At 43.1% G+C, this 22,187-nt stretch overlaps 1 protein-coding gene across 3 annotated transcripts in view; it reads left to right on the top strand.

Moving 5' to 3' along the window:
* LOC309663473 (C-X-C chemokine receptor type 2) overlaps positions 1-22,187 on the top strand; it is a 38,536-nt gene that overhangs the window by 7,616 nt on the left and 8,733 nt on the right. Inside the window, exon 2 of one of the 3 annotated variants that reach the window (XM_082467444.1) lies at positions 19,130-22,016. In XM_082467444.1, coding sequence (XP_082323570.1) covers positions 22,001-22,016 — 16 coding nt within the window. In that variant the 5' untranslated portion in view covers positions 19,130-22,000. Of the gene's footprint in view, positions 1-18,836; positions 22,017-22,187 lie in introns of those variants that run through there. The other 2 variants (XM_082467445.1, XM_082467446.1) reach the window with 2 other exon arrangements.

The following is a 22,187-nucleotide window of genomic DNA, read 5'->3' as shown; positions in this document are numbered from 1 at the left end:
TTCAAAACTTACTACAAAGTGGGACTTCCCTGGTGGTACACTGGTTAAGACTCCATGCTTCCACCACAGGGGGCATGGGTTTGATCCCTGGTTGCGGAACTAAGATTCCACATGCTGTGCAGCACGGTCAAAAAAAAAAAAAAAAAAAAAAGAAAAGAAAAGAAAAAAACTTACTACAAAGCTACAGCAATCAAAACAGTGTGGCACTGACATAAAGGCAGACATATATAGACCAATGGAATAGAATTGAGGGTTCAGCAATAAACCTAACATCTATGGCCAACTGACTTTTGACAAGGGTGCCAAGGCCATTCAGTGGGGGAAAGAAGAGTCTCTCTTTAACAAATTGTACTGGGACAACTGGATAAACTCATGCAAAAGAAGGAAGTTGTACCCTTACCTCACTCCTTATACAAAAATTAATTTAAACTGGATCAACAACCTAAATATAAATGCCAAACCTATTAAACTATTAGAAGAAAACACAGGGGTAGAACCTTTATGACCTCAGATTTGTCAATGGATTCTTAGACTTGACACTAAAAGCAGAAGCAACAAAAGGAAAAAATAAATTGTTCTTCATCAAAATGAAAAACTTGTGATAGACACATACAAGCTGTACCTCTAAACCTGAGGTGAGTCAGCCAAGAGCTCTCATTAGGTATAGTCAGCTGAAAGTCTAAATATGAATAATGCTATTGGTTGTGCTATTTACAGAGAATTAGAGATTTATTTAAATTTTAAGTGGTTTCATGTGCCTCCCAAGAAGTTATCTGCTTTAGAAAAATCACATGTATTGAGCCTCTCATTTTGGCATAAAAAGAGAGACACACCACTTTTATTAATAGATAATTTCTCCCATTTCTGCTGAATAAATGTTGAATTGAAGGAACACCAAAGCATTTGCTTGCCTGGGATGCTTTCATGTCTTGGCCCTGTTCTAATAGGAGGGGCAAATGTGACGGGAGATCAGGAGGCTATTCTATTTGTCTGGGTAGGAGATGATGACAGTTTGCTCTGGGTGGAGTAGTGGAGATGGAGAGAATTGGATGTTTTTGAGAGTTATTTCAGTGAAGGAATCAAAAAGTTCTGGTGATAGATTGAATAGGTGCTGCCTTAATTATCTATACTGAGTAACACGTTATCAGAAACTTAGCGACCTAAAATAACATCCATTTACTAGCTCACAGTTTCTATAGGTCAGAAGTCCAGGCATAGCTTGACTGGGTCCTCTGCTCAGGATCTCACCAGACTTCAATCCAAGTGCTGACTGGGGCTGTGAATCAGAGATTCAACTAGGAAAAGATCCACTTCCAAGCTCCCCCAGATTGTTGGCAGAATTCATCTCTTTGCAGCTGTAGCACTGAGCTCCCCATTTTCTTTCTGGCTGTCAGAGGGCCCCCCACACTTCCTTGACAAATATGACAGCTTAATTCTTTAAAGCCAACAAGGATGTCTCTCTCACCTCAGCCTGCAGGATGGAGTCTTATAATAATGGAAGTCCTATAATTATGGGAGTGACATCCTGTCACTCTCGCAATATAAGACAACCTGAACAAGAGGCTGACGTTCATCACCTTGGCCATATTCTACTGATTAGAAACATGTCACGGGTTCTGCCTTAAGGAGAAGGGATTATACAAAGGCATAACTCAGTGGAGGGGGGTTATCACTTTAGAGTGTGTCCCCCACGGGTAGGATAAGGGAAAGCAAAGTGTCAGCTCTAATATTCAGATTTCTGCCTTGAGCAGGTGGGTGGAAATTGTGCCATTTATTGAGATGAGAGCATGGGGGAGCATGTTGGTTGAGGGCAGATCTTGGGCTCAGTTGTTGACCTGTCAAGTTAAGATGCTCAAGGGCATGAAGGATGCCTATTCTGTTCTTCACTCTTTATCCAGTACCTAGTGTAGTTCCTGCCATATAGTAGGTGCTCAGTAGAATGAATGAATGGATGAACGAATGAGTCTGTGAGACATCCAAGTGGAGATAGTGATAAGCCAATATCTCTTGGAGGTCACTGGTGTTTGTACAATGATTAACACACTGCCTTGGATGAGACTGCCTAGGAAAGAGTGTAGAGGGAGGAGGACAACGGTCTCAGGGCTGAGTGCTGGGACCCCCAGTACTGAGAGGTCAGGCTGGAGAGGAAACACTGCCAAAGGATACCAAGAAAGGATGGGCACAAGAGTGTGGTGTCAAAGGCTCCTGAGAAGCCAAGACAGTACTGAGAGGTGTCCATGGGGAGAACTGGTTTTGGCGGAGTGGTGGAGCTAAGGAGTGGGTAGGAGGTAAGGAAAGGGAGGGCAAGCCAACAATTCTTTCTAGAAGTCTGGCTGTAGGGGAGGAGAGATTGAATGATAACTGGAGAGAGATGTCATCCACTATAGAGATCAGCCAGGTTCTGATGTTGAAGGAGGGCAGCTCAAGGCAGGTGCTGGGGCTAGACCAGCTCTCTTGGTCAGAGTAGTAGAGAACACCTTCTCTGCTGATCTCATGGTCTTGCTTTTTTTTTTTTTTTTTAATAAATTTATTTATTTATTTATTGGCTGTGTTGGGTCTTCCTTGCTGCGTGTGGGCTTTTCTCTAGTTGCAGCGAGCAGGGGCTACTCTTTGTTGTGGTGCGTGGGCTTCTCACTGCGGTGGCTTCTCTTGTTGCAGAGCACGGACTCTAGGCGCACAAGCTTCAGTAGTTGCAGCACGTGGGCTCAGTAGTTGTGGCTCACGCACTTTGTTGCTCCGCGGCATGTGGGATCTTCCCGGACCAGGGCTCGAACCCGTGTCCCCTGCATTGGCAGGCGGATTCTTAACCACTGCGCCACCAAGGAAGCCCCTGGTCTTGCTTTTATGCTGCTTTCTCTATCGTGTTTTTTATTGTAGTCAAGCTAACACAATTCTTTAAGAATGTTAAGGATGGAAAATACACTCAAGAGGTCTCTTTCCTCCCCCCTTTTTTCCTCCTCTTCCCTCCTTTTGTCCTCCTCCCAAATCATTCTGTCTAGAATGTATTTCCTTCCCTTCCTCCCTCCCTCCCTCCCTCCCTTCCCCCCTTCCTTCCTTCCTCCCTTCCTTCCTCCCTTCCTTCCTTCCTTCCTTCCATTAGTATGGAGGAGACTTGAGCAGTTTTCATTGAGGACTAGTAGGTTGCAAAAGAGAAGAAGTTGAAGGTAAAGCAAAGATGGTAATTAATAGTGTGAGGCTTCTGAGAGAATGGTGGGGAGACGGACTGTAGGGCACAAACTGGCTTTGTGGTGACCGAGGGACACCTGTGGCACAAGCAAGGAGGAAGGCGTGCGGTGGACCCAGTGAGAGTATTGGTTTGGTGTCAGGAAGTAGAGGGAGGTTTCCAGGGCTTAGGTCCAAGTGTCTTTTGTGGCCACCCGCATCCATGAGACACCACTTTTCCTATAATAAACTTAATATTTGTTGAATAAAAGAATACGTGCAGAAATCCTTTAAAGGACAGCATAAATAGCATTTGTCTTCCTTGATTTTTCAAAATGAAATACTGATTGACTTTAGTTATCCTACAAATAATACATGCTCCTTATAAAAAATGTAAATAATATAGAAAATTTCCCTTGGAATTCTGCCCCACAGAGATAACAACTGTAAATGGTGAGCACCTACTTTGCCAGTGGGTTATATATTAAACAAAAGAGGATCACCTTATACGTGGAATTGGGTGAGCTGTTTTTCTCACTTTAACATTGTATCCTTTGTGTCAATACATAAAGACTGTCCTTATCTCTCATAACACCTGCTTGGTATCCACCTCTGAGTCTCATACATTTATTTAACAAAAACCCTTTGATAATCATGTAGGTTGTTGCTAATTTTTCAATACAGCTTTGCACACCTGCACCATTATTTTATTAAAATAAATTTAGAGGAGGGCAGCACATATGCACATTTCAAATTTTGATACCCATCTCCAAATTGCCCTCCAAAGGACTGTGCCAATTTAAGCTTCCATCAACAGGATGTCAGGTCGCCTGTTTCCACACACTCTTGCCAACAACTGGCTATTAGAAATCTTTTTAATCCTGTCCATCTAAGTGAAAAATGAATCTCATTTTAATTTGCTTGGATGTAATTATTAGTGAGGTTTGACATCTTGAATATGAATTTTGGCCATTAACAAGCCTTCTTTTATGGAGTGCTTCTTTGTGCCTTTTACTTCTTTTCTATTTGGCTTGCAATTTTCTTATTTATTTCTAAATAATCCATAGTTTAATAATACTACTCTTTCTCCAGCATGTTGCAAATATTTTTTTCCATTTTGTTATTTGCCTTTTAACTATGCTGTTGATTTGCCTTGCTATATAGAGATTTTTCATTTTCACATCAATTTTCTCAATTTTTTAAAAAAATGTTTTTTGCCACTGGCATAGTACTAAGAAAGCTGATTGTCACATCAAAATTATTGAAAAATTCTTCTGTTTTCTCTATTAGTTTGTAGTTTATCATTTTTTAGGTAAAATTTTATCTGTTTCTGCTTATTTTTAATTACAAGAGCAATATATGATTACAGCCTAGTCACTTCCTTAGAAGTGATCACTGCTATTTGATTAAGGTCTGTGCTTTCAAACTCTTATATGTTCAGATGAAGATACACACACATATTCAACATAAACGGCATCATTCTATATGTGTTATTTATAATTTGCTTTTTCATTGAACAGTGTTTAAATATTTCCTTGTCAGTACCTATGGATTGATTTCTTTCTTTTCTAACTGCTGAATGATAGTTTATTGTATGAATGTACCATAGATTGTGGTTTTAAAAAAATATTTGTCTGCAATTCATCTGAATTTGTGTGTGTGTGTGTTGTGTAGAGTGAGAGATATAATTTAATTTTTCCCAATAATTTTCCAACTATCTTAATACCATGTGTTGAATAACCCATCTTTCCTCTACTGACTCGAAATGTTACTTTATAGTTGAGTGAACACTAGATTGACAATGTTGGGAGATGGGCATAGCAAAGTGCTCAGGAGAATATGAAGGCTTTCCTCTTCTGCTGTACCAGCTGTACTAGCTGGCCTGGCATTCCTGTTTCTCCCCTGGCCATGTAGCTTGCTCTGAACAGACACAAAGGGCTGACCAATATTCCCTAGTTGTTTTATACCCATGTACAGAGAAATCTTAGCTTTGAAATGGGGCCATTTCTCCTTCTTCTCCTTCACCATCATCATCATCATCATCCTGTATAAGGTTGTGGTAGACCTGCCAACTATTTCCATCTCCCATGAGTTACTTGAGGTGTGTGTGGCCTTATTCACCATGTGACTCAGGGGAAGGCCCTCATCTATAACATTCCCTCCTGGAAATCTGGAACAGGAACATCTAGTCATGTGGCTTTGCTTTCGCAAAGTGCTCCACTGGTAAAAACGAGATGATTTGGGGTGGTACATGGTGAATCTGTTTTAATTTAAATTTAAAAATTATTATTCTTTTTTACTTACATTGTAAAGGATACAGATGAACAGCCAGATGAACAAGCAAGGTCTAGAAGTGTCCCGAGAGCAGGGTCTTCCCTGTGGAGATGGGGTGTACCACCCTCGTGGCAGGTGAATGTACTCAGCAATCCAGAAACTGTTTTAATTTTAATCGTTACATTTGTTTATTTATTTTATTCTAATGGGTATTTTAAAAAATGACACACACGGGAGCACAAGGCTTAAAATAGGTATTTAATTTAACACAAGTGAATCAGTGTAAAGAACACTGTATTTGAGTGGACATGGCAAAATGCTACAGAAGGTTTGAGGATGATTGAAGTTTGGAAAATCCCAAATTAGATGGCAGTATTATCAGTCAAGAGTGCTCTCAGGGGAATTCCCTGGAGGTCCAGTGGTTAGGACTCTGGGCTTTCACTGCCGAGGGTAAGGTTCAATCCTTGGTTGGGGAACTAAGATCCCACAAGCTGTGCGGTGGCCAAAAAAAAAAGGAGTGCCCTCAGATGCAAGTAACAAAAACCTAACTCATAGTGGCTTAAAAGCATGGGGGTGAGGTTTTAAAAAGAAGTTGGTTTTTGTCCTTGGTTTTTGGGTTTTGAGTTTTTGGGTTTTGTTATTTTACACATAATTTCCACTTGTTGGACAATGTTGGTTCAGGGGCTCAAAGATGTCTGAGGGTGAAAGACCTCTCTGTGATTCTTTGGCCTTTTCCTCATGGTCCCATGATGGCTGCTGCTGCTCTGGCTATCACAGCCAAAAGGAAGAGGTGGCACAAAGCAGTGTCTTTGCCTTTTGTCAGGAAAAGCAAGAGCTTTCCCAGAGTTCCCAGCAGTCTTCTCCTTAAGCCTCATTTGCCAGAACCATATACATGGCCACTGCTAGGTGTAAAGGAGGCTGGGAAAGTGGACCATAGATGGTTGCAATTGGCTTAGACCATCCTCGTCAAACTGAGGTCCTCTTAGTGAGGAAGGAAGGGAAACGGGTGGTGGGTAGACAACTGCAGTGTCTGCCATGTGGGGATGTGTGGACCTGCGGAGAGAAGCAGAGATGGGACACCATCTGCCCCAAAGAGATGCTACAGTGGAAGTAATGTCAGGCTCTCGGCTCCAATCCCTAAATGACCAACTGTACTTCATTTCCTGTTCTTGTGGTTGGTAAGATTGCCTGTTGTATGGGACTGAGTGAACTGATGAGGATGAGTATAATTTTCGTGACTTTCTGTTTGAATTAAAAACCCACAAGGACTCAGAGGCAAAGAATATACAAATCAATTTTCACTGCAAAGTAAAGGAGCTGTTACAGTGGAGGATTACTGGACTGAATGTCAATATTATGACATGGTATGAGTGTGTTTCATGTTTGGTAATGGCAATCATTGTTGCTTTTGTTGTGGTCATCCATGTACAATGCTTGGTGTCAGTCTATTTATCTCTTGTAAAAATAAAATACAGTGTGTGTGTGTGAAAAAAAAAAAAAAAGATTGCCTGTTGTATCGTTTCCATAAACCATCCTTTGACTTGAGCTAGTGAGAGTGAGTTTTTATTCATTGTAGCCCCAAGCAGTTTTTTTTTTTTTTTTACTGAAGTATAGTTAATTTACAATGTTGTGTTAGTTTCAAGTGTACAGCAAACTGACTCAGTTTCATATAGATATATATATTTTTTCTTTTCTATTATAGGTTATCACAAGATATTGAATATAGTTCCCCGTGCTCCAAGCAGAGTTTTTGACATGTGTTAAAGTGTGTTTTCTCGTTTGTTCTTTACAGCAGTTACTAGAATCCTTATTTTACACAAGAGGAAAAAGAAGCTCTGAGGTTAACTTGCTCAACTTCATGTGACTTTAACTTAGGTTTTCTGACAACTAATATAGTCTTTATGCCATCTCTGTATTTTTTAGAGGACCATCTTTAAAGGGGAAGTGTTTATTTCTTAACTAGCATCAAGAGGACAAAGGAATAAATACACGAGAGAGGGAGTTTCCTTGGGGGCTGGTCAATGTCACCCATCAGCTCTGTCCCTGGCTTAAATCAAAAGGCAGAAGGCAGCCTGACTCTGTCACGCATCTGGGTTTCGGAGACCTAGGGAATGTTTAGTTTTCTGCTTGTCTATTTCCAAACTTTATGCATGTAATTTATTGTCCTGATTACAATTTAATGTGGTTAGAGGATGTGAGACATCCAAGTTACAGATCTGTGTGAGAAGCACAAGAGAAATCAAGTGCATTTGGGAGCTGTGGTTTTCCTCCCTTCTCACACCAGAGTCGCTCCGTGGGTGACCTCAACCAGCCATGATTTTAACCACCACCAAGACAGTGCTGACTCGCAAGATCTTGATTCATCCTGGTCCAGCGGAAATCATTACCTCCTCTCCCTAAACTTGACGTTTTTCTTGCATGCCCTATCTTGGCAAATGGTAGAGCCATCTACACAGTCATGCCAGGACGTCATCTCCCCCACATGCAAACCCTTGCCACATTATGTAGATTCTTTCCTCTAAATCACGCTGTAATACGCCCCCTCTTTCCTTCCCCGAATGCTTCAGTTCAGCCCTTCATTCCCTTTCAGAGGATGGTGGCTGCCATCTCCTGGATTTGGTGTTTTCCAAGTTCATTGGAAAACCTGGGGTGCTTGCTAATCATCTAGATTCCCAGGCCCTTCTCCTAGACTCTGAGTCAATAGGCCTGGGGTAGGGCCCTGGAATCTGTATGCTTAACAAGCATCCCAGGCAATTTTTCCAAGCAATGGGCAGCACTGGTACCTCACTGGTCTCCCTGCCTCAGGTCTCTCCCTTGTCAATCTAGCCTTGCTCTGCTGCAGAAGTATCTTCCTAAAATGTACCAGAGGCTTTTTTTGTGCTGCACAAAACTCAGACTCTGTAACTTTATAAACAGGGTGTGATTTAGTCAATGTACCAGAGGCTTTTTTTGTGCTGCACAAAACTCAGACTCTGTAACTTTATAAACAGGGTGTGATTTAGTCACTACCTCCCTCTCCAGTCTCATTTCCTGCCTTCCCTGGACTTTAATAATACAAACTGTTCATCAGATTTGAGGATCCCATTGCTTTTTCACTGCTCAATGCCTTTGCCTATGTTGTTCTTTCTGCCTGGACAGTCCACCTTCCCCAGGTCTACCCGGAAAACTCCTATCCGTCCTGCAAGATCCAACTCAAGTGTTCCCTCTTCCCTGAAGCTTTCCTTGCCCCCTTTGGAGCTTGAGCATATGTTTATTATTGCAGTTGCCTCACTGAAGTCTCTGTGGCAGAGTCTCTGCTTAGCCCACAGGTACAGGTAGTATTTGTAGTTGTTGCAGGTGCTCGTTAAACAACTACTGAATAGATAGCTTTTTCTCTGTGAGAGGAAATTTAGTGAAAGCAAATAGGGCAATTTCCAGGAAAATAGTATTCCCACTCTTTCCCCTGTGAGTCTAAACTCTATAGAGTTTCTTACTGTGAAAAGCAGTCCTTATTCTATCTGTTTACATTTGCAAATTCAATACATTAAACTGTGTAATAACAGTCAACATTTACCTGGTGCCCATTGTGTGCGAGAAACTTTGCATTCACCACTTCACTTATCCTACAGATGAAAAAACTGAGGCTCAGAGGTGAATTAATTTGCCCAGGATCACAAAACTGGTAAGGGCTGGGATTGGGCTATTCTGCCTCTTCCAGAGATTTACGTAATAACCACTAGGATATGCCATATGTGTTTAGGATAAAACATCCCTGTATTGAGGGGTGCAGGTAATGTAAGTGAGTGAAGCAGTGTGGGCATGAGGCAATAAGGAGGGGTGTGGAGTGTGGCAAACTGGAGGGTGTACACTCTGCTTCAAGGAGTTAGCCAAGACTTAATGCCAGCTGATCTGCCTCCCCAGCATTTTTGTGAAAAATTTCTAACATGTAGCAAAGCTGAAAGAATTTTACAGTGTATGCCTATCTACCTAGTACCTAGATTCTACTATGAACATTTTACTTGCTTTATCTCATCTCTATCCATTTATTCATTAATCAATTTTATTTTTTCTAATGTAAATATTTCAAAGTAAATTGCACGCACGTCTCCCTAAGTACACCAGTATGTACATTAACTAGAGATCAATATTTGTTTTTAGTTTTTAGATATAAAATTTATGTACAGTGAAATGCACAGACGTTCAGTGTATATTCACTAAGTTTTGACAAATACGTGCTCCTGTCATCTAAATTTCCATTGAGAAATATCCCCCAATCTAGAAAACATCACCATCATTCCCAAAATAGCCTCACATTCCTCCTAAGTTTGTCTCTGCTTCCATCCCCGTAAGGTAACAACTGTTTTGATTATTTTTCTTTCATAGATTAGTTTTGCCTGTTCTAGAACTTTATAAAAGCAGAATCATACAGTATATACTCTTTTGTGTAAGACTTCTTTCACTCAGCATAAAGTTTTAAAGATACATCCATGTTGTTGAGTGTATCAGCAGCTCTTTCCTTTCTGTTGCTGAGAAGTATTCCATTGTATTTGACTTATGAACATACCACAGTTTGTTTATCCATCTTCCTATGCATGGACACCTGGGCTGTTTCTAGTTTTTGGCTATTATGAATAAAGCTATTAATATTTTTGCACAAATATGTTTGTGGACATGTATTTTCACTTCTCTGGGTATATTCTTAGGAGTGGAATTGCTGGGTCATAGAGAAGGAGTATGTTTAGTTTTATTAAAAAACTGCCAGACCTTTTACCAAAGTGGTTGCACCATTTTACATTCTCATCAACAATGTATGAGAATTCCAGTTGCTCCACATCCTCACCAGCACTTGATATTATCATTTAAACATTTTTTTGAGTCATTCTGGTGATTGCATAATGGTATTTCCATTGTGGTTATAATCTGCATTTCCCTGATGACCAATGATGTTGAACACTTTTCATGTATATATCAGTCATTTGTATATTGTCTTTTGTGAAGTATCTGTTCCAATCTTTTGCCCATTTTGGGGGGAGTTGTTTGTGTTTTATTATTTTTGGAATTCTTTGTATATCCTTGATGCCAGTCACATGCATGTTTTACAATTATTTTCTCCCAGCTTGTGGCTTGTTTAATACTTTTTACAATGGTGTCTTTTTTGATGAACATAAATTTAAAATTTTGACAAAGTCTAATTCACCAAAAAAATTTTAAAGGTTATTGCTTTCTTTGATTTGTAAAAAATAGTTTGCTTACGCCCAAGTCATGATATTCATCCACATTTTTCTCTAAAAGCTTTGCAGTTTTAGCTTTTACATCTAGACCTAGGATTCATCTCAACATAATATTTGTATATAATGTAAGGGTCAAAGTTCACACTTTTCCATATCTGGTTATTCCACCACCATTTTATGGATGAAATTTTCCTTTCCCCATTTGATTGCTTTGACACTTTTGTTGAAAATCAAGTGATGGTTTGAGTGTGGTTCTACTTCTAGGATCTCCTTTATGTACCAACTTTAGCTGATATTTGCCATGGGCTCTATTGTCCCATCTTTCAAATTTTAGAAGAGAGGATAGAAATCCAGATTTCTTTTAATGTGAAAAAGTTTAAATTTTAATAGGTTGAAAATCAATTCTAATTTAAATGAACAAACAAAGAAACCAAACCTGTGTAGCCAAGGAAACTCATCTGCAGGCTGATCGGGTCTGTGGTATGGGGACTAGGAGAGGTTATTTCAGCAGGAAGCTGGTTATACTATGTATGTTCAAGTATAAATCAAGGGCCTTATTTTGTTTTTTCTTTGAGGTTGAAGAATATATATATATATATTTTTTTAAATTAATTAATTTATTTTTATTCATGGCTGTGTTGGGTCTTCGTTTCTGTGCAAGGGCTTTCTCTAGTTGCGGCGAGCGGGGGCCACTCTTCATCGCGGTGCGCGTGCCTCTCACTGTCGCGGCCTCTCTTGCTGCGGGGTACAGGCTCCAGACGCGCAGGCTCAGTAACTGTGGCTCACGGGCCTAGTCGCTCCGCGGCATGTGGGATCTTCCCAGACCAGGGCTCGAACGCGTGTCCCCTGCATTGGCAGGCAGACTCTCAACCACTGCGCCACCAGGGAAGCCCTGAAGAATATATTTTGAATAAATCAAGGAAGTATAAGTTTGTGCGACTCTTATTTCACTAAGATAATTAGTTATCTATTATTATAATAAAGTTTAAATATAGAAATATGTTATTACGGAATTTGTATATCAACATACTCATTTAATTTTCTGAAAAATTTCCTTCAAATATATTTAAAAAGTTTTTTTTTTTTAAAATTGAAGTATAGTTGATTTAAGGGTCTTATTTTAAGGGAAAGAAAGTGGGAATGTTGCCAGGGAAAGTAAGTGGGTTTCAATAGTCCAGGAGAGTCCATGAGAATTCACTGCCAGGGTGAGTTTAAAACCCAGAGCCTGAAACAACAAGGTCCTACTGTATAGCACAGAGAACCATATTCAGTATCCTATGATAAACCATAATGGAAAAGAATATTAAAAAAAAGAATGTATATATATGTATAACTGAGTCAGTTGCTGTACAGCAGAAATTAACAGAACATTGTAAATCAACTATACTTCAATTAAAAAAAAAGCCCCAGGGCCTGAGGTTTCTTTGGTGCCTAGGAGAGTGGGGAAGGACAGCAGCGGAGCTATTTGGAATTGCATCTAGCAACAATACAGAGAGAGGGCCTAGTGGGAGACAAGAGAGTCCAGGACGCCCTGGATTGCAATGGAGGGAACAGTGTAAGCAGCTAGACAGACCAGTGACAGGAGAGGGACAAGGACCAAGAGAGTCCAGGGTGAGCTGACTTGGAGTTAAGGGTCTGGAGTGATGGGAACTAAGAGAAGTGACAGGCCTCTAGGCCCGGGCCCAGGAAGATGCTTCCTGGAGTTGGCTGAGGCCTCTTCGGCTCGCTGGGTGGAAGGTGAGACAGCAGCCAGAAGACATACAAGTGCGGATGCCAGAGCTTCAAGGATAGCTCCCAGCAGCACGACATACTTCCCACCCCCATGGTTAAGTTACTTGGCTTTTAACATGTTAAGATTATATTTCACACTTAGAACAGGGAACCATGCCACATGTTTCAAAAAAAAAAAAAATTAAAAGCTATTGATGAAAAGTCTTCTTCCACCTGCCTCCCATCTGCCCAGTTCCCATCTCCAACCCCTCCACCCCCAGGTAAACATTTGTGCTGTTTATTTGTATTGCAACCAAGGATGCTACTTTGGCTGCCCCGTCTGTCAGACAAAATGTTGATTATGCTGATTGAGCCACACAGAGTAGAGCTTAGTGCAGCTGGCGGCATGTAAGAGAACGTGAGCAAGTCGGCATTAAAGACAGAAGTTTGTTAGAACTTGCTAGAACCTTGTCTCATGAATATGTAAGAGAGTGCTATCAGGGAAGGAGATCATTCTCAAACTGGGACATGGTGGTTGTTATGGAGTGAATGTTTGTGTCCCATCAAAATTCTTTTTTTTGGGAAGAAAATCCAAGATCTCTGTAACAGAGATCAATCACTTCCCGTGATTACATTTTAGTAGAATTAGAAAAAAGTAACAAAAGTTGGAGTGTAAACCAGGAGATCTTTCCCTAGACAATGAATCTGCCAGAGCCATCAAAATTCATGTGTTGAAGTCCTAACCTCCAATGTGATGCTCTTTTGTGGTGCTGGTGGGGTCTTTGGGACGCAGCTAGGTTTAGATGAAGTCATGAGGGTGAGGGCTCCCCTCCCCCCAAGTGATGGGATTAGTCTCCTTATAAGAGGAGGAAGAGGCAAGAGCTCTTTCTATCTCTGCACAGAAGGCAGCGGTCTGCAAGCCAGGAAGAGAGCTCTCACCAAGAACCCTACCAGGACTTTCAGTCTCCAAAACTGTGAGAAATAAATATCTGTTGTTTAAGCCACTGAGTCCACAGTATTTTGTGATGGCAGCCCCAGCTGACTAAGACAATTTTGGAATTTTGGAGAACCAAAAAGTGAGCTATAAGAAAGCTGTGAAAAGATTTTCAGTTCTCTGAAATAATACCTTTTAATTGCTTTGCCAACTGTGTCCAAACGTGCTGTGTTTAAAAGCGTGGGTTCACACAAAGAGGCTGAGAACCGCTGGTCTGGAGGAAGGGTCTGCGGAGGAAGGGGGATGGCCACAGGGACAGCTATTCATGAAGCCTGTGACAAGTTTGTGAGATACGACCAAACAGGTGGTAAACTTCAACTGCTTACCTCAAGCCGCGCTCGCGCTCTGGCAATTGCTAAACTCTCATCTGGGAGGACGTTAAGGGGAGAATGAATGTAGAATGAATGTATGCGAAAAGGTTTGCAGACCTTAAAAGGTGGTGTTAGGTTCTAGACATTGGCTGCCTAATCCAATTTCTAGCGGTTAGAGGGTATTTCCACGTGGATTATTTCACTGCCCGCCCCACCCCGCCCCGCCCCTCGCCTGCCTGCCGGCCCCCTCCCCGTGTTTGGTTTGAATTGAAGGTAATGCTGCCCTCTTCTGGATTGATCTTGCAACTACAGTCCCTGGCCACCAGGAGTAGATTCTTTTTTTTCTCACTCTTGCTACATCTCAGGTGCTGTCAGCATCGCTTGGGGTCTCATGCTGTCCAAAGCCATGGTGGGGTCTACTTTCCCTCCAGGGTAATTTCCCAGAGGCCAGATGTGAGATAAACAGAAGGCAAGCCACTCGTGGGTCTCCCAGTGTCTAGAAATATAATCCATCTTTCTTTCCTTTTCTTTCGTCAACAACTTTTTATGGCACCCTAATTGCCAAGCTGTCTCATAGGCACTTGGGATACAGTGATAAAAATAGATAAGGATCACTGCCCCTCTGAAGCTTATGTTCTAGAGAGGAGACAGACAACAAACAATAGAGTCTATAGTAAACAAGTAGATTATATAGTATGTTAGAAAGTGGTAAGTGCTGTGGGGGAGAAACGTGTAAAATAAAGCAGGGTTAGGGACACCCAGCAATGGTGATGCAACTGTAAATAGGTGGACAGGCTGGGCCCCAGTGAGAAGGTAGCATCTGAGCAAAAACTTGGAGGAGGTGAGGGAATTACCTGCAGGAGCATCTACAGAAGAGCATTACCAGAAGCGTGAACTGCGGAGGCAATGCCCTAAGGCAGGAGTAAAGCCAGCAGGCCAATGTGGCCGGAGCAGAGCTCTAAGGGACAAAAGAGGATACGATTAGAGAGTATTATGGACTGAATTGTGTCCCTTCCCCCCAAATTCATATGTTGAAGCCCTAACCTCCACTACATCAAAATGGGACCTTATTAAGAATCCGCCTGCCAATGCAGGGGACACAGGTTCGAGCCCTGGTCCGGGAAGATCCCACAAGCCGCGGAGCAACTAAGCCCGTGCACCACAACTACTGAAGCCTGTGCGCCACACTACTGAAGCCCATGCGCCTAGAGCCCGTGCTCGGCAACAAGAGAAGTCACCGCAGTGAGAAGCCCGCGCACCGCAACGAAGGGTAGCTCCAGCTCGCCACAACTAGAGAGAGCCCGCGCACAGCAACAAAGACCCAACGTAGCCAAAAATAAAAAAATAAAATAAATACAATTTAAATTTAAAAAAAAAGGGACCTTATTTGGAAATAGGGTCCTTGCAGATTAATTAATTAAGATGAGGTCATCAGAGGGGGCCCTAATCCAACATAATTGTTGTCCTATAAAAAGGGGAAATTTAGACACAAACACATGCACACAAGGAGAACACCATGTGAAGATGAAGGCAGAGACTGTAGTGATGTTTCCACAATCAAGGAATGCCAGAGGTTGTTAGCAAACCACCAGAAGCTAGGGGAGAGGCCTGGAACAGATTCTCCCTCGCAGCCCTTGGAAGGAACCAACCCTACTGACACCCTGGTCTTGGGCTTCCAGCTTCCAGAACTGTGAGAAAATACTTTTCTGTCGTTTAAGCCACCGGGTTTGTGGCCCAGAGTGCAGGGGGTGGAGGAGTGATGGAGAAAGCCTTAAAGGCTATTTAAGGACTTTCACTTTTATCAAATTTACTTTTTTTCATGATTAAGTGGGCTATGTCACCCCCAATGCAAGCATTACTCAATGTTAGGAAGCCATTAATATAATTCACACGCTAATATATCTAAGAAGAAAAAAAAAAACCATATGACTATCTTGATAGGCCTTTGACAAAATTCAGTACCTATTTCTGATTTGAAAAATAAAGCTCTGGGACTTCCCTGGTGGTGCAGTGGTTAAGAATCTGCCTGCCAATGCAGGGGACATGGGTTCAAGCCCTGGTCCGGGAAGATCCCACACGCTACGGAGCAACTAAGCCCGTGCGCCACAACTACTGAGCCCTCGTGCCACAACTCCTGAAGCCCACGCGCCTAGAGCCTGTGCTCCACAACAAGAGAAGCCACCACAATAAGCCCGCGCACCGCAACAAAGAGTAGCCCCTGCTCACCGCAACTAGAGAAAAGCCCGCGGCAGCAATGAAGACCCAATGCAGCCAAAAAAATAATAAAAATTAAAAAAAAAAGGCAATAAAACAAAATAAGTAACAACGTTAATAGCAAGTATTAACTAAACTCCAGATTTTACCTGGATTTTTCTAGATTTTCCATTTTCTCCTCTTTCTGTACCAAGATCCAATCCAGGGTTCCCCATGGCATTCAGTTGGCATGGCTCCCCAATCTCCTTGGTCTGTGATAGTTTTGCTTAGTCTTTCCTTGCTTTTCATGACCTTGACAGAGTTGAGGAGTGCTGGCCAGGTATTGTGTAGAATATGCCCCAATCTGGGCATGTCTGATGTTTTCCTCATGATTAGACGGGGTGATGGGTTTTTGGAGAGACTACCACAGAGGTGAGGTGCCCTTCACTTCACATCGTCTCGAGGGTACGTGAGACCCACACGGCATCCCTGGTGGCATCAGCCTTCCTCACTTGGTGAATGAAGGTAGTGTTTGTCTGGTTTCTCCACTGTGCAGTTACTTAAAATGCACTTAAAAAGATGAAAGCAGTGAAATTCATCCTTTGGAGACATTGGAGGTTACTAAGAAGGCATGACACGATCTGACTTAAAACATAAACAGATTACTCTGGCTGGTGTGATGAGAACAGACTGTAGGAGAGAAGGGGCAGACACAGGGGAGACTGGGAGGTCACCTTAGCGATTTAGGTGAGAAGGGATGGTGGCAGGGGCCAGGGCAATAGCAGTAGAGGAGATGAGAAAATAAGAGTTGGAATTTATTTTGGTAGAGTTAGCAGAATTTTCTGGTAGATTGAATGTTGGGTGTAAGAGATAAAGACGTGTCAATGATGAGTCCACGAATTCTGGCCTGAGCTGTTGGAAGGATGGAGTTGCCATCACCTGAACTCAGGTAAAAAGTCCAGTCTGCCATTTATCTCTTCTCCACTCTTCAATATTTCACCCACCTAAGAAATATTTATTTGGTGTCTGGGCTGGTTGCATAATTTGCAGGACCCAATGCAAAATGATAATGCAGGGCCGCTTGTTCAAAAAGCAGGAAAAAGCTTGTTTCTTTCTTCCATGGTCTTTCTCTCAAGGGGACAGACTGGGGAATTCCTCAGTGGTCCAGTGGTTAGGACTCCACGCTTCCACTGCAGGGGGTCCGGGTTTGATCCCTGGTCGGGGAACTAAGATCCCACAAGCTACATGGTATGCCCCCCTCCAAAGAAAAGGAGGACAGAGTGTTTTTTATTTTCTATCTAATGTTGCACTCCCTGAGGCTCGGGGTATTTGGGGCTGGGGGGAGTGGGAGGCTGAGCTCCTTGTCCCAGGGAGGCAATAAGAGGTGGGACTGCACTAGAGCTGAGCTCTAAGCCCTGTGCGTGTTCCATTGCCCCATCAGACCTCAATTACGAAACACAAATTCCAAGATAAAATCATAATTTTATCTGGCCACAGAGCATTACACCCCACGCACAGGGCTCTTCCGAGCATGGGGCCCTGTACTACTGCACAATCACAGGCCCACTCCCTGTTTGGCATCTACAAGTATGTGTCACACACTTTGCTGGGCACTACGGTTGCAAAATAGAATCCTTTACAGAGGGGCAAGGAGGAAAGGAAGAGATGCTTTATTAATCACTGCTCTGTGTCAGAGTCTTGCCTATTCCCAGTTTGGTGGGAGAAAGGGTCCTAGAAATGAGTGTATTCAGTCTGAAAAAGTACAATAGTAGAGAACGGGGTGGGTGGTACTGGGCCCCGAGGTGAAGGAGACTGTAGCGGACTGAAGGGTTGAGGAGTTAGGAGGAAGCTCAGAGTCTTGGACATCTGATCACCAGCCTAGCTGGACAGGCAAATCTGAAGGAGGAGAAGGAACATGACCATCAGAGTGTTATTTATTTACTTTTGAATGAAAATGGCTGAATACATTTTTTTTTCCTGATTGCAAAATTAATGCTCATTTTAGAAATTGGGCCACATCAAAGGATATAAGCAAGAAAGCAAATATCCGTAATCCCAACACCCAAAGATAACCACTGTTGACATTTCGACTCTCTCTTATTTTCTGCTTGTGCACATACATAAATACATTTATTACAAAATGTTATCATCCTGTACATTCTGCTTCTATTATAGATACCTTTCCACAGCATTAATAGTAGCTATACATTATTGTGTTTAATAGAAACATAGTGTTCCATTTTACAGATCTATAATTTGTAAAAAAAAGTTTTTTGACGGGTATTGAAATATTACCAAATTTTATTATTATAAACAACTCCGAGATAAACTTTATCCTCCCTCTTCCTCCCTGTTCCTACTTCTTTCCTTTTTTCCTTCCCTCATGTAAGTGGGATTGCAGGGTCAGAGGGTTTGCATTGTTTAGTGAGTCTGATACATATTCACCCAACAGGACTGTATATAGACAGTTACAAGTCATGGAACATTTATTATCTGCCGGATACTATACTAAGCACTTTAATTTACTCAACGATCCTCATACCAAATCTATGAGCTGGCTCCTGCTTTTAGTCTCATTTTACAGAGGAGAAGACTGAGGCACAGAGTGGGTATCTAGCTTCCCAATGCACAGAGCTGGCCAGGGACAGAGCTGGGATTTGCACCGAGGTGATTTGGTTCTAGAGCCTGTGATCTTACCCCATTTCATCATCACATAGCTCCATGAGGCAAGTATCCCCATTTAAAAAAAAAAATTTTATTTATCTGGTTGGTTGCACCGGGTCTTAGTTGCGGCAGGGGGGCTCCATACTTGTGGCATGTGAACTCTTAGTTGCAGCATGTGGGATCTAGTTTCCTGACCAGGGATCGAACTTGGGCCCCCTCATTGGGAGCGTGGAGTCTTATTCACTGTGCCACCAGGGAAGTCCCAAGTATCCCCATTTTTATGGGTAAGGATATTTTGATGCATGTTAAGAAGTCCAAGGTCAAAAACTGTTAAAGGAAAGCCGATGTTTGAATCATGGTCTGTCTGCCTCCAAAGCAGGGGTTTCTCGGTCCCTCGTGAGGATTTCTGAGTTCATTCAGGAGAGTGTCCTCAGCTGGGGTCTCACCTGCTCACTCTCCAAGGTTCCTCTCTGGCTTCCACCAGAGGCTGGCAACCAGGGCTGGGGGGTCTGTAGCCCCAGGACACACCCCCGTCAAGTCCTGCCGTTACCTGACTGTCTGCCTGGACCCAGTGACACACTGACATTCCCTCCCCTCTCCTCTCATCCTAGATCACTGTTGGGTTCCAGAACTCTCTCAGCTGGGCACAGTTTTGGTTGCGTGTACCAGACAACTCCATTTGAACTGGGCTTAACAACAAAGACAATTTACTGGCTCATGTAACTGAAAAGTACACAGAGAAGAAGACCTCTGGGTACGGTATGTTCAGGGCCCTGGCTCAGTTTTTCTGTGATTCTCTCTGTTCTGTCCTCCTCCAAGTGTTAGTTTTTGTCTCTGGGCTGGTTTGCCATTTATGGTAGCAAAATGATTTGCAGCAGCAACAAGACTACATACTTGCTTTTCCACAGTCATTAAACAACCATCCTGAACTTGGCTCTGAGTGGGATCATCTTAGGTCACATACTTGCCCTTGAACCTGTCACTATGGCAACGGGGACCATCACCGGGGAGAGGGGTGAACCTTCTCCTCCACCTCCCTTGCCTCTACTTTGGTCCCCAGGTCCAAGTGGATTCTTCTGCAGGGATGAGAAGAGATGCTGATGCTGGCATCAAAGCTGACAAAGGGACAAAATAGATATCCTTACAGCTATATTGTGCTGTTCACATGGTCTTGCATACAAGCTGCCATTTCTAAAAGAGAATGGCAAGAACAGGCCCCTGCATTTTGTCAGAGGACTGGCATTTGGGCTGCACGTGTCACAACAATCTTTGTGGCACTGGATGTTCTGCACAGAATGGAAAAATGCTCTCCCATTAGGAACACTATAGATCCATTTAAGAGGGAGCCGTTATAAGTGGAAAGTGACGTATGGAAGATGCGTTGGGTGGGCGAACTTGCCGGAACATTTTCAAGTGGGTAAAATTTTATTCCAAGCACATCTGTATGTGCCTTTCCCCCTCCTTCAGTGAAATGCTCTTTCCCACCATGAAGGGAAAAATTCTTTTCAACTCTTGTCCTCCAGATCGTCTTCCCACTGGAGACCTAAGTTACCACCATTGCCACCCCCATGCTCATCCAGAGGGGCTGCTTCCCTTTTACTCCTTGGGTTTGAGGGAGTACCAGACCCTTCCCTAGGACCCCAGTGATTAGTTGAAATAGACTGGAATGCTGAACCAACTTGAGTGAGGGCCTGGGAAAGCAGAAGGGAATTATACACAAAGAGGAGCTTAAAACCAGGTATTAGATCAGGCTGCTGTCTCCCTGGTCTTTCTCAATGGGTCTCCTCCTTGCAAAGACTTCCCTGTCCAGTGACTGCTGCCCCCTCGTGGCAAATACTCTCTCAGCTTGCACTTGAGTGGGTATAGGCTTTGGCAGTACACAACTTGGGCAGTCTGTTTTCTCTTGTGTTCCCTATCTTCAGCTCCAGGAGCTACCTTTTCCCTAGATGATTAATAGGAGTAATGTCTGCTCCCTCGAGGGACTACCCCATCTTCAAGTTCTTTCTAGTCTAGGCATCAGATCACAATTGGTCAACACCTGTAAAAGCAAAGCATGGGTAACCCCAGGGCAATTGTCTCCTTACACTTCCTGCTATTACTTATAAAGGATAAGAGAACCCAGGAGGAGAGCATGACTTAGTTTAAGAAATATGCTTGCCCGTGGCAGAATTGTAGGTACCAGTGCCATGATAAATTCGGCATTGGTGGTAGGGGCCGGATTTACGCTTGCATAGGTTAGCACCAACTCTAAACAGTAGAGGATGGTTTGGAAAGGGCAGGCAGACTAGCTCGGCTGTATGGAAGTGCAGCTTTCAGGCGCACCTTATATAGACTGTGTGGCTTCAAGTGATAGACACCCTGAATCATGGTGGGGATCCACGATGCATGAATCAAAGGAGACATGACTAACGTCGTTTATTCTGCAACCACTGAGTGAGCACTTACTCTGTTTCCTGGCAGAAAATTGGAGAGGGTCTCTGGCAGCCCACGGTCTAGTGGGACAGGCTGACTTGTAAACACATCATTACAGAACGATAGGGTTCATGTTATAATGGAGAAGTGACTAAAGTACCAGAGGTAAAGCTAAGGGACAGACATTAGCTGCTGCGAGCAGCTGAGGCAGGTTCCCAGAGATGCCATCCATCATTACTGAAAGTGGGGAGAATGACATGACCCCCACTCCTCCATTCACCGACTGCCGCAGCTCCGATGGTCTCCCTGTGGTCCAGCCAGATTCCAGGAGTGGCCCCCAGCCTCAGGGCCATTCTAATCAACAGTCGTGAGTTGGCAGTGGTTGTACCAAGGAGCGACTGGCAGTGGAGGGGGTTTAGTTCTCCCTCCAAGGCTCCACCAACAAAGATTTTGCTTCAGCAAATGTTTCACAATTTTAAAAGATATTTGAAAACTGTTTAGGGCGTGATTTCATGGGCCAACAAGCTTTCTCCACCAAAGCTTCCCAAAGAAGTCTAGAGTTTAAGGAATAATTGTGTGCTTGCTGTCCAAACACAGGTCAAGTGCAATCTTCTACCTCCTTCCCACTGGGTTGCCCCCTAGTCCCCCCTAGTGGAGGACTCCTACAAGGTCCTCCTACTTTGAATTCATTCTGAAGTCTCTACCACGCAAAGTCAAGTCTTTTGCCCTTTATTCATGTCAGGCAAGGTGGAAGCTTGCCTGGAAATAAATGCAAGTAAATGCAAGAAAAGGAAGACAGTAAAAATAGTCATTTACAGAGTGGAGAATTCAGATAATGGACCCTGAACTCCATATTCATGCCTGGTTCCCCTGCATGGATGTGTGGACCCTGGGAGTCTCTGATGCCCTGTGATCGCTTGACTTAACCTCTTCTCCAAATATAGACATGGGCAGGGCTCAGGGAGGAGCTGGGCTGTGACGTGCCTTCCCTATTTCATTTTATTAATCAAGTTCTCTCTGTGTTAAGTCACTCTGGTCTCTGAATTCCAGGCTCTTACAGTGGGACACACATGGCCAGTGACTCAGGTAGGAAGCCACCTCTGTTTGCCAGGCCTTTCTTTGGGGCAGGGTGACTTGGTTTGACTGTATTTTAGAAAACGCATCCATTTGTCTGGGACCTGTGACTTCTGCTCAGTTGACTCCCTGCCTCCTCCCTTGCGACCGTGTATTCAACCCTGTCCTTATACATGGTGACAA

Source organism: Balaenoptera physalus, assembly GCF_965194825.1.
Source record: "Balaenoptera physalus genome assembly, chromosome: 6".
NCBI classification, from domain to species: domain Eukaryota; kingdom Metazoa; phylum Chordata; class Mammalia; order Artiodactyla; family Balaenopteridae; genus Balaenoptera; species Balaenoptera physalus.
This window is presented reverse-complemented; position numbering and strand designations above follow the sequence as displayed.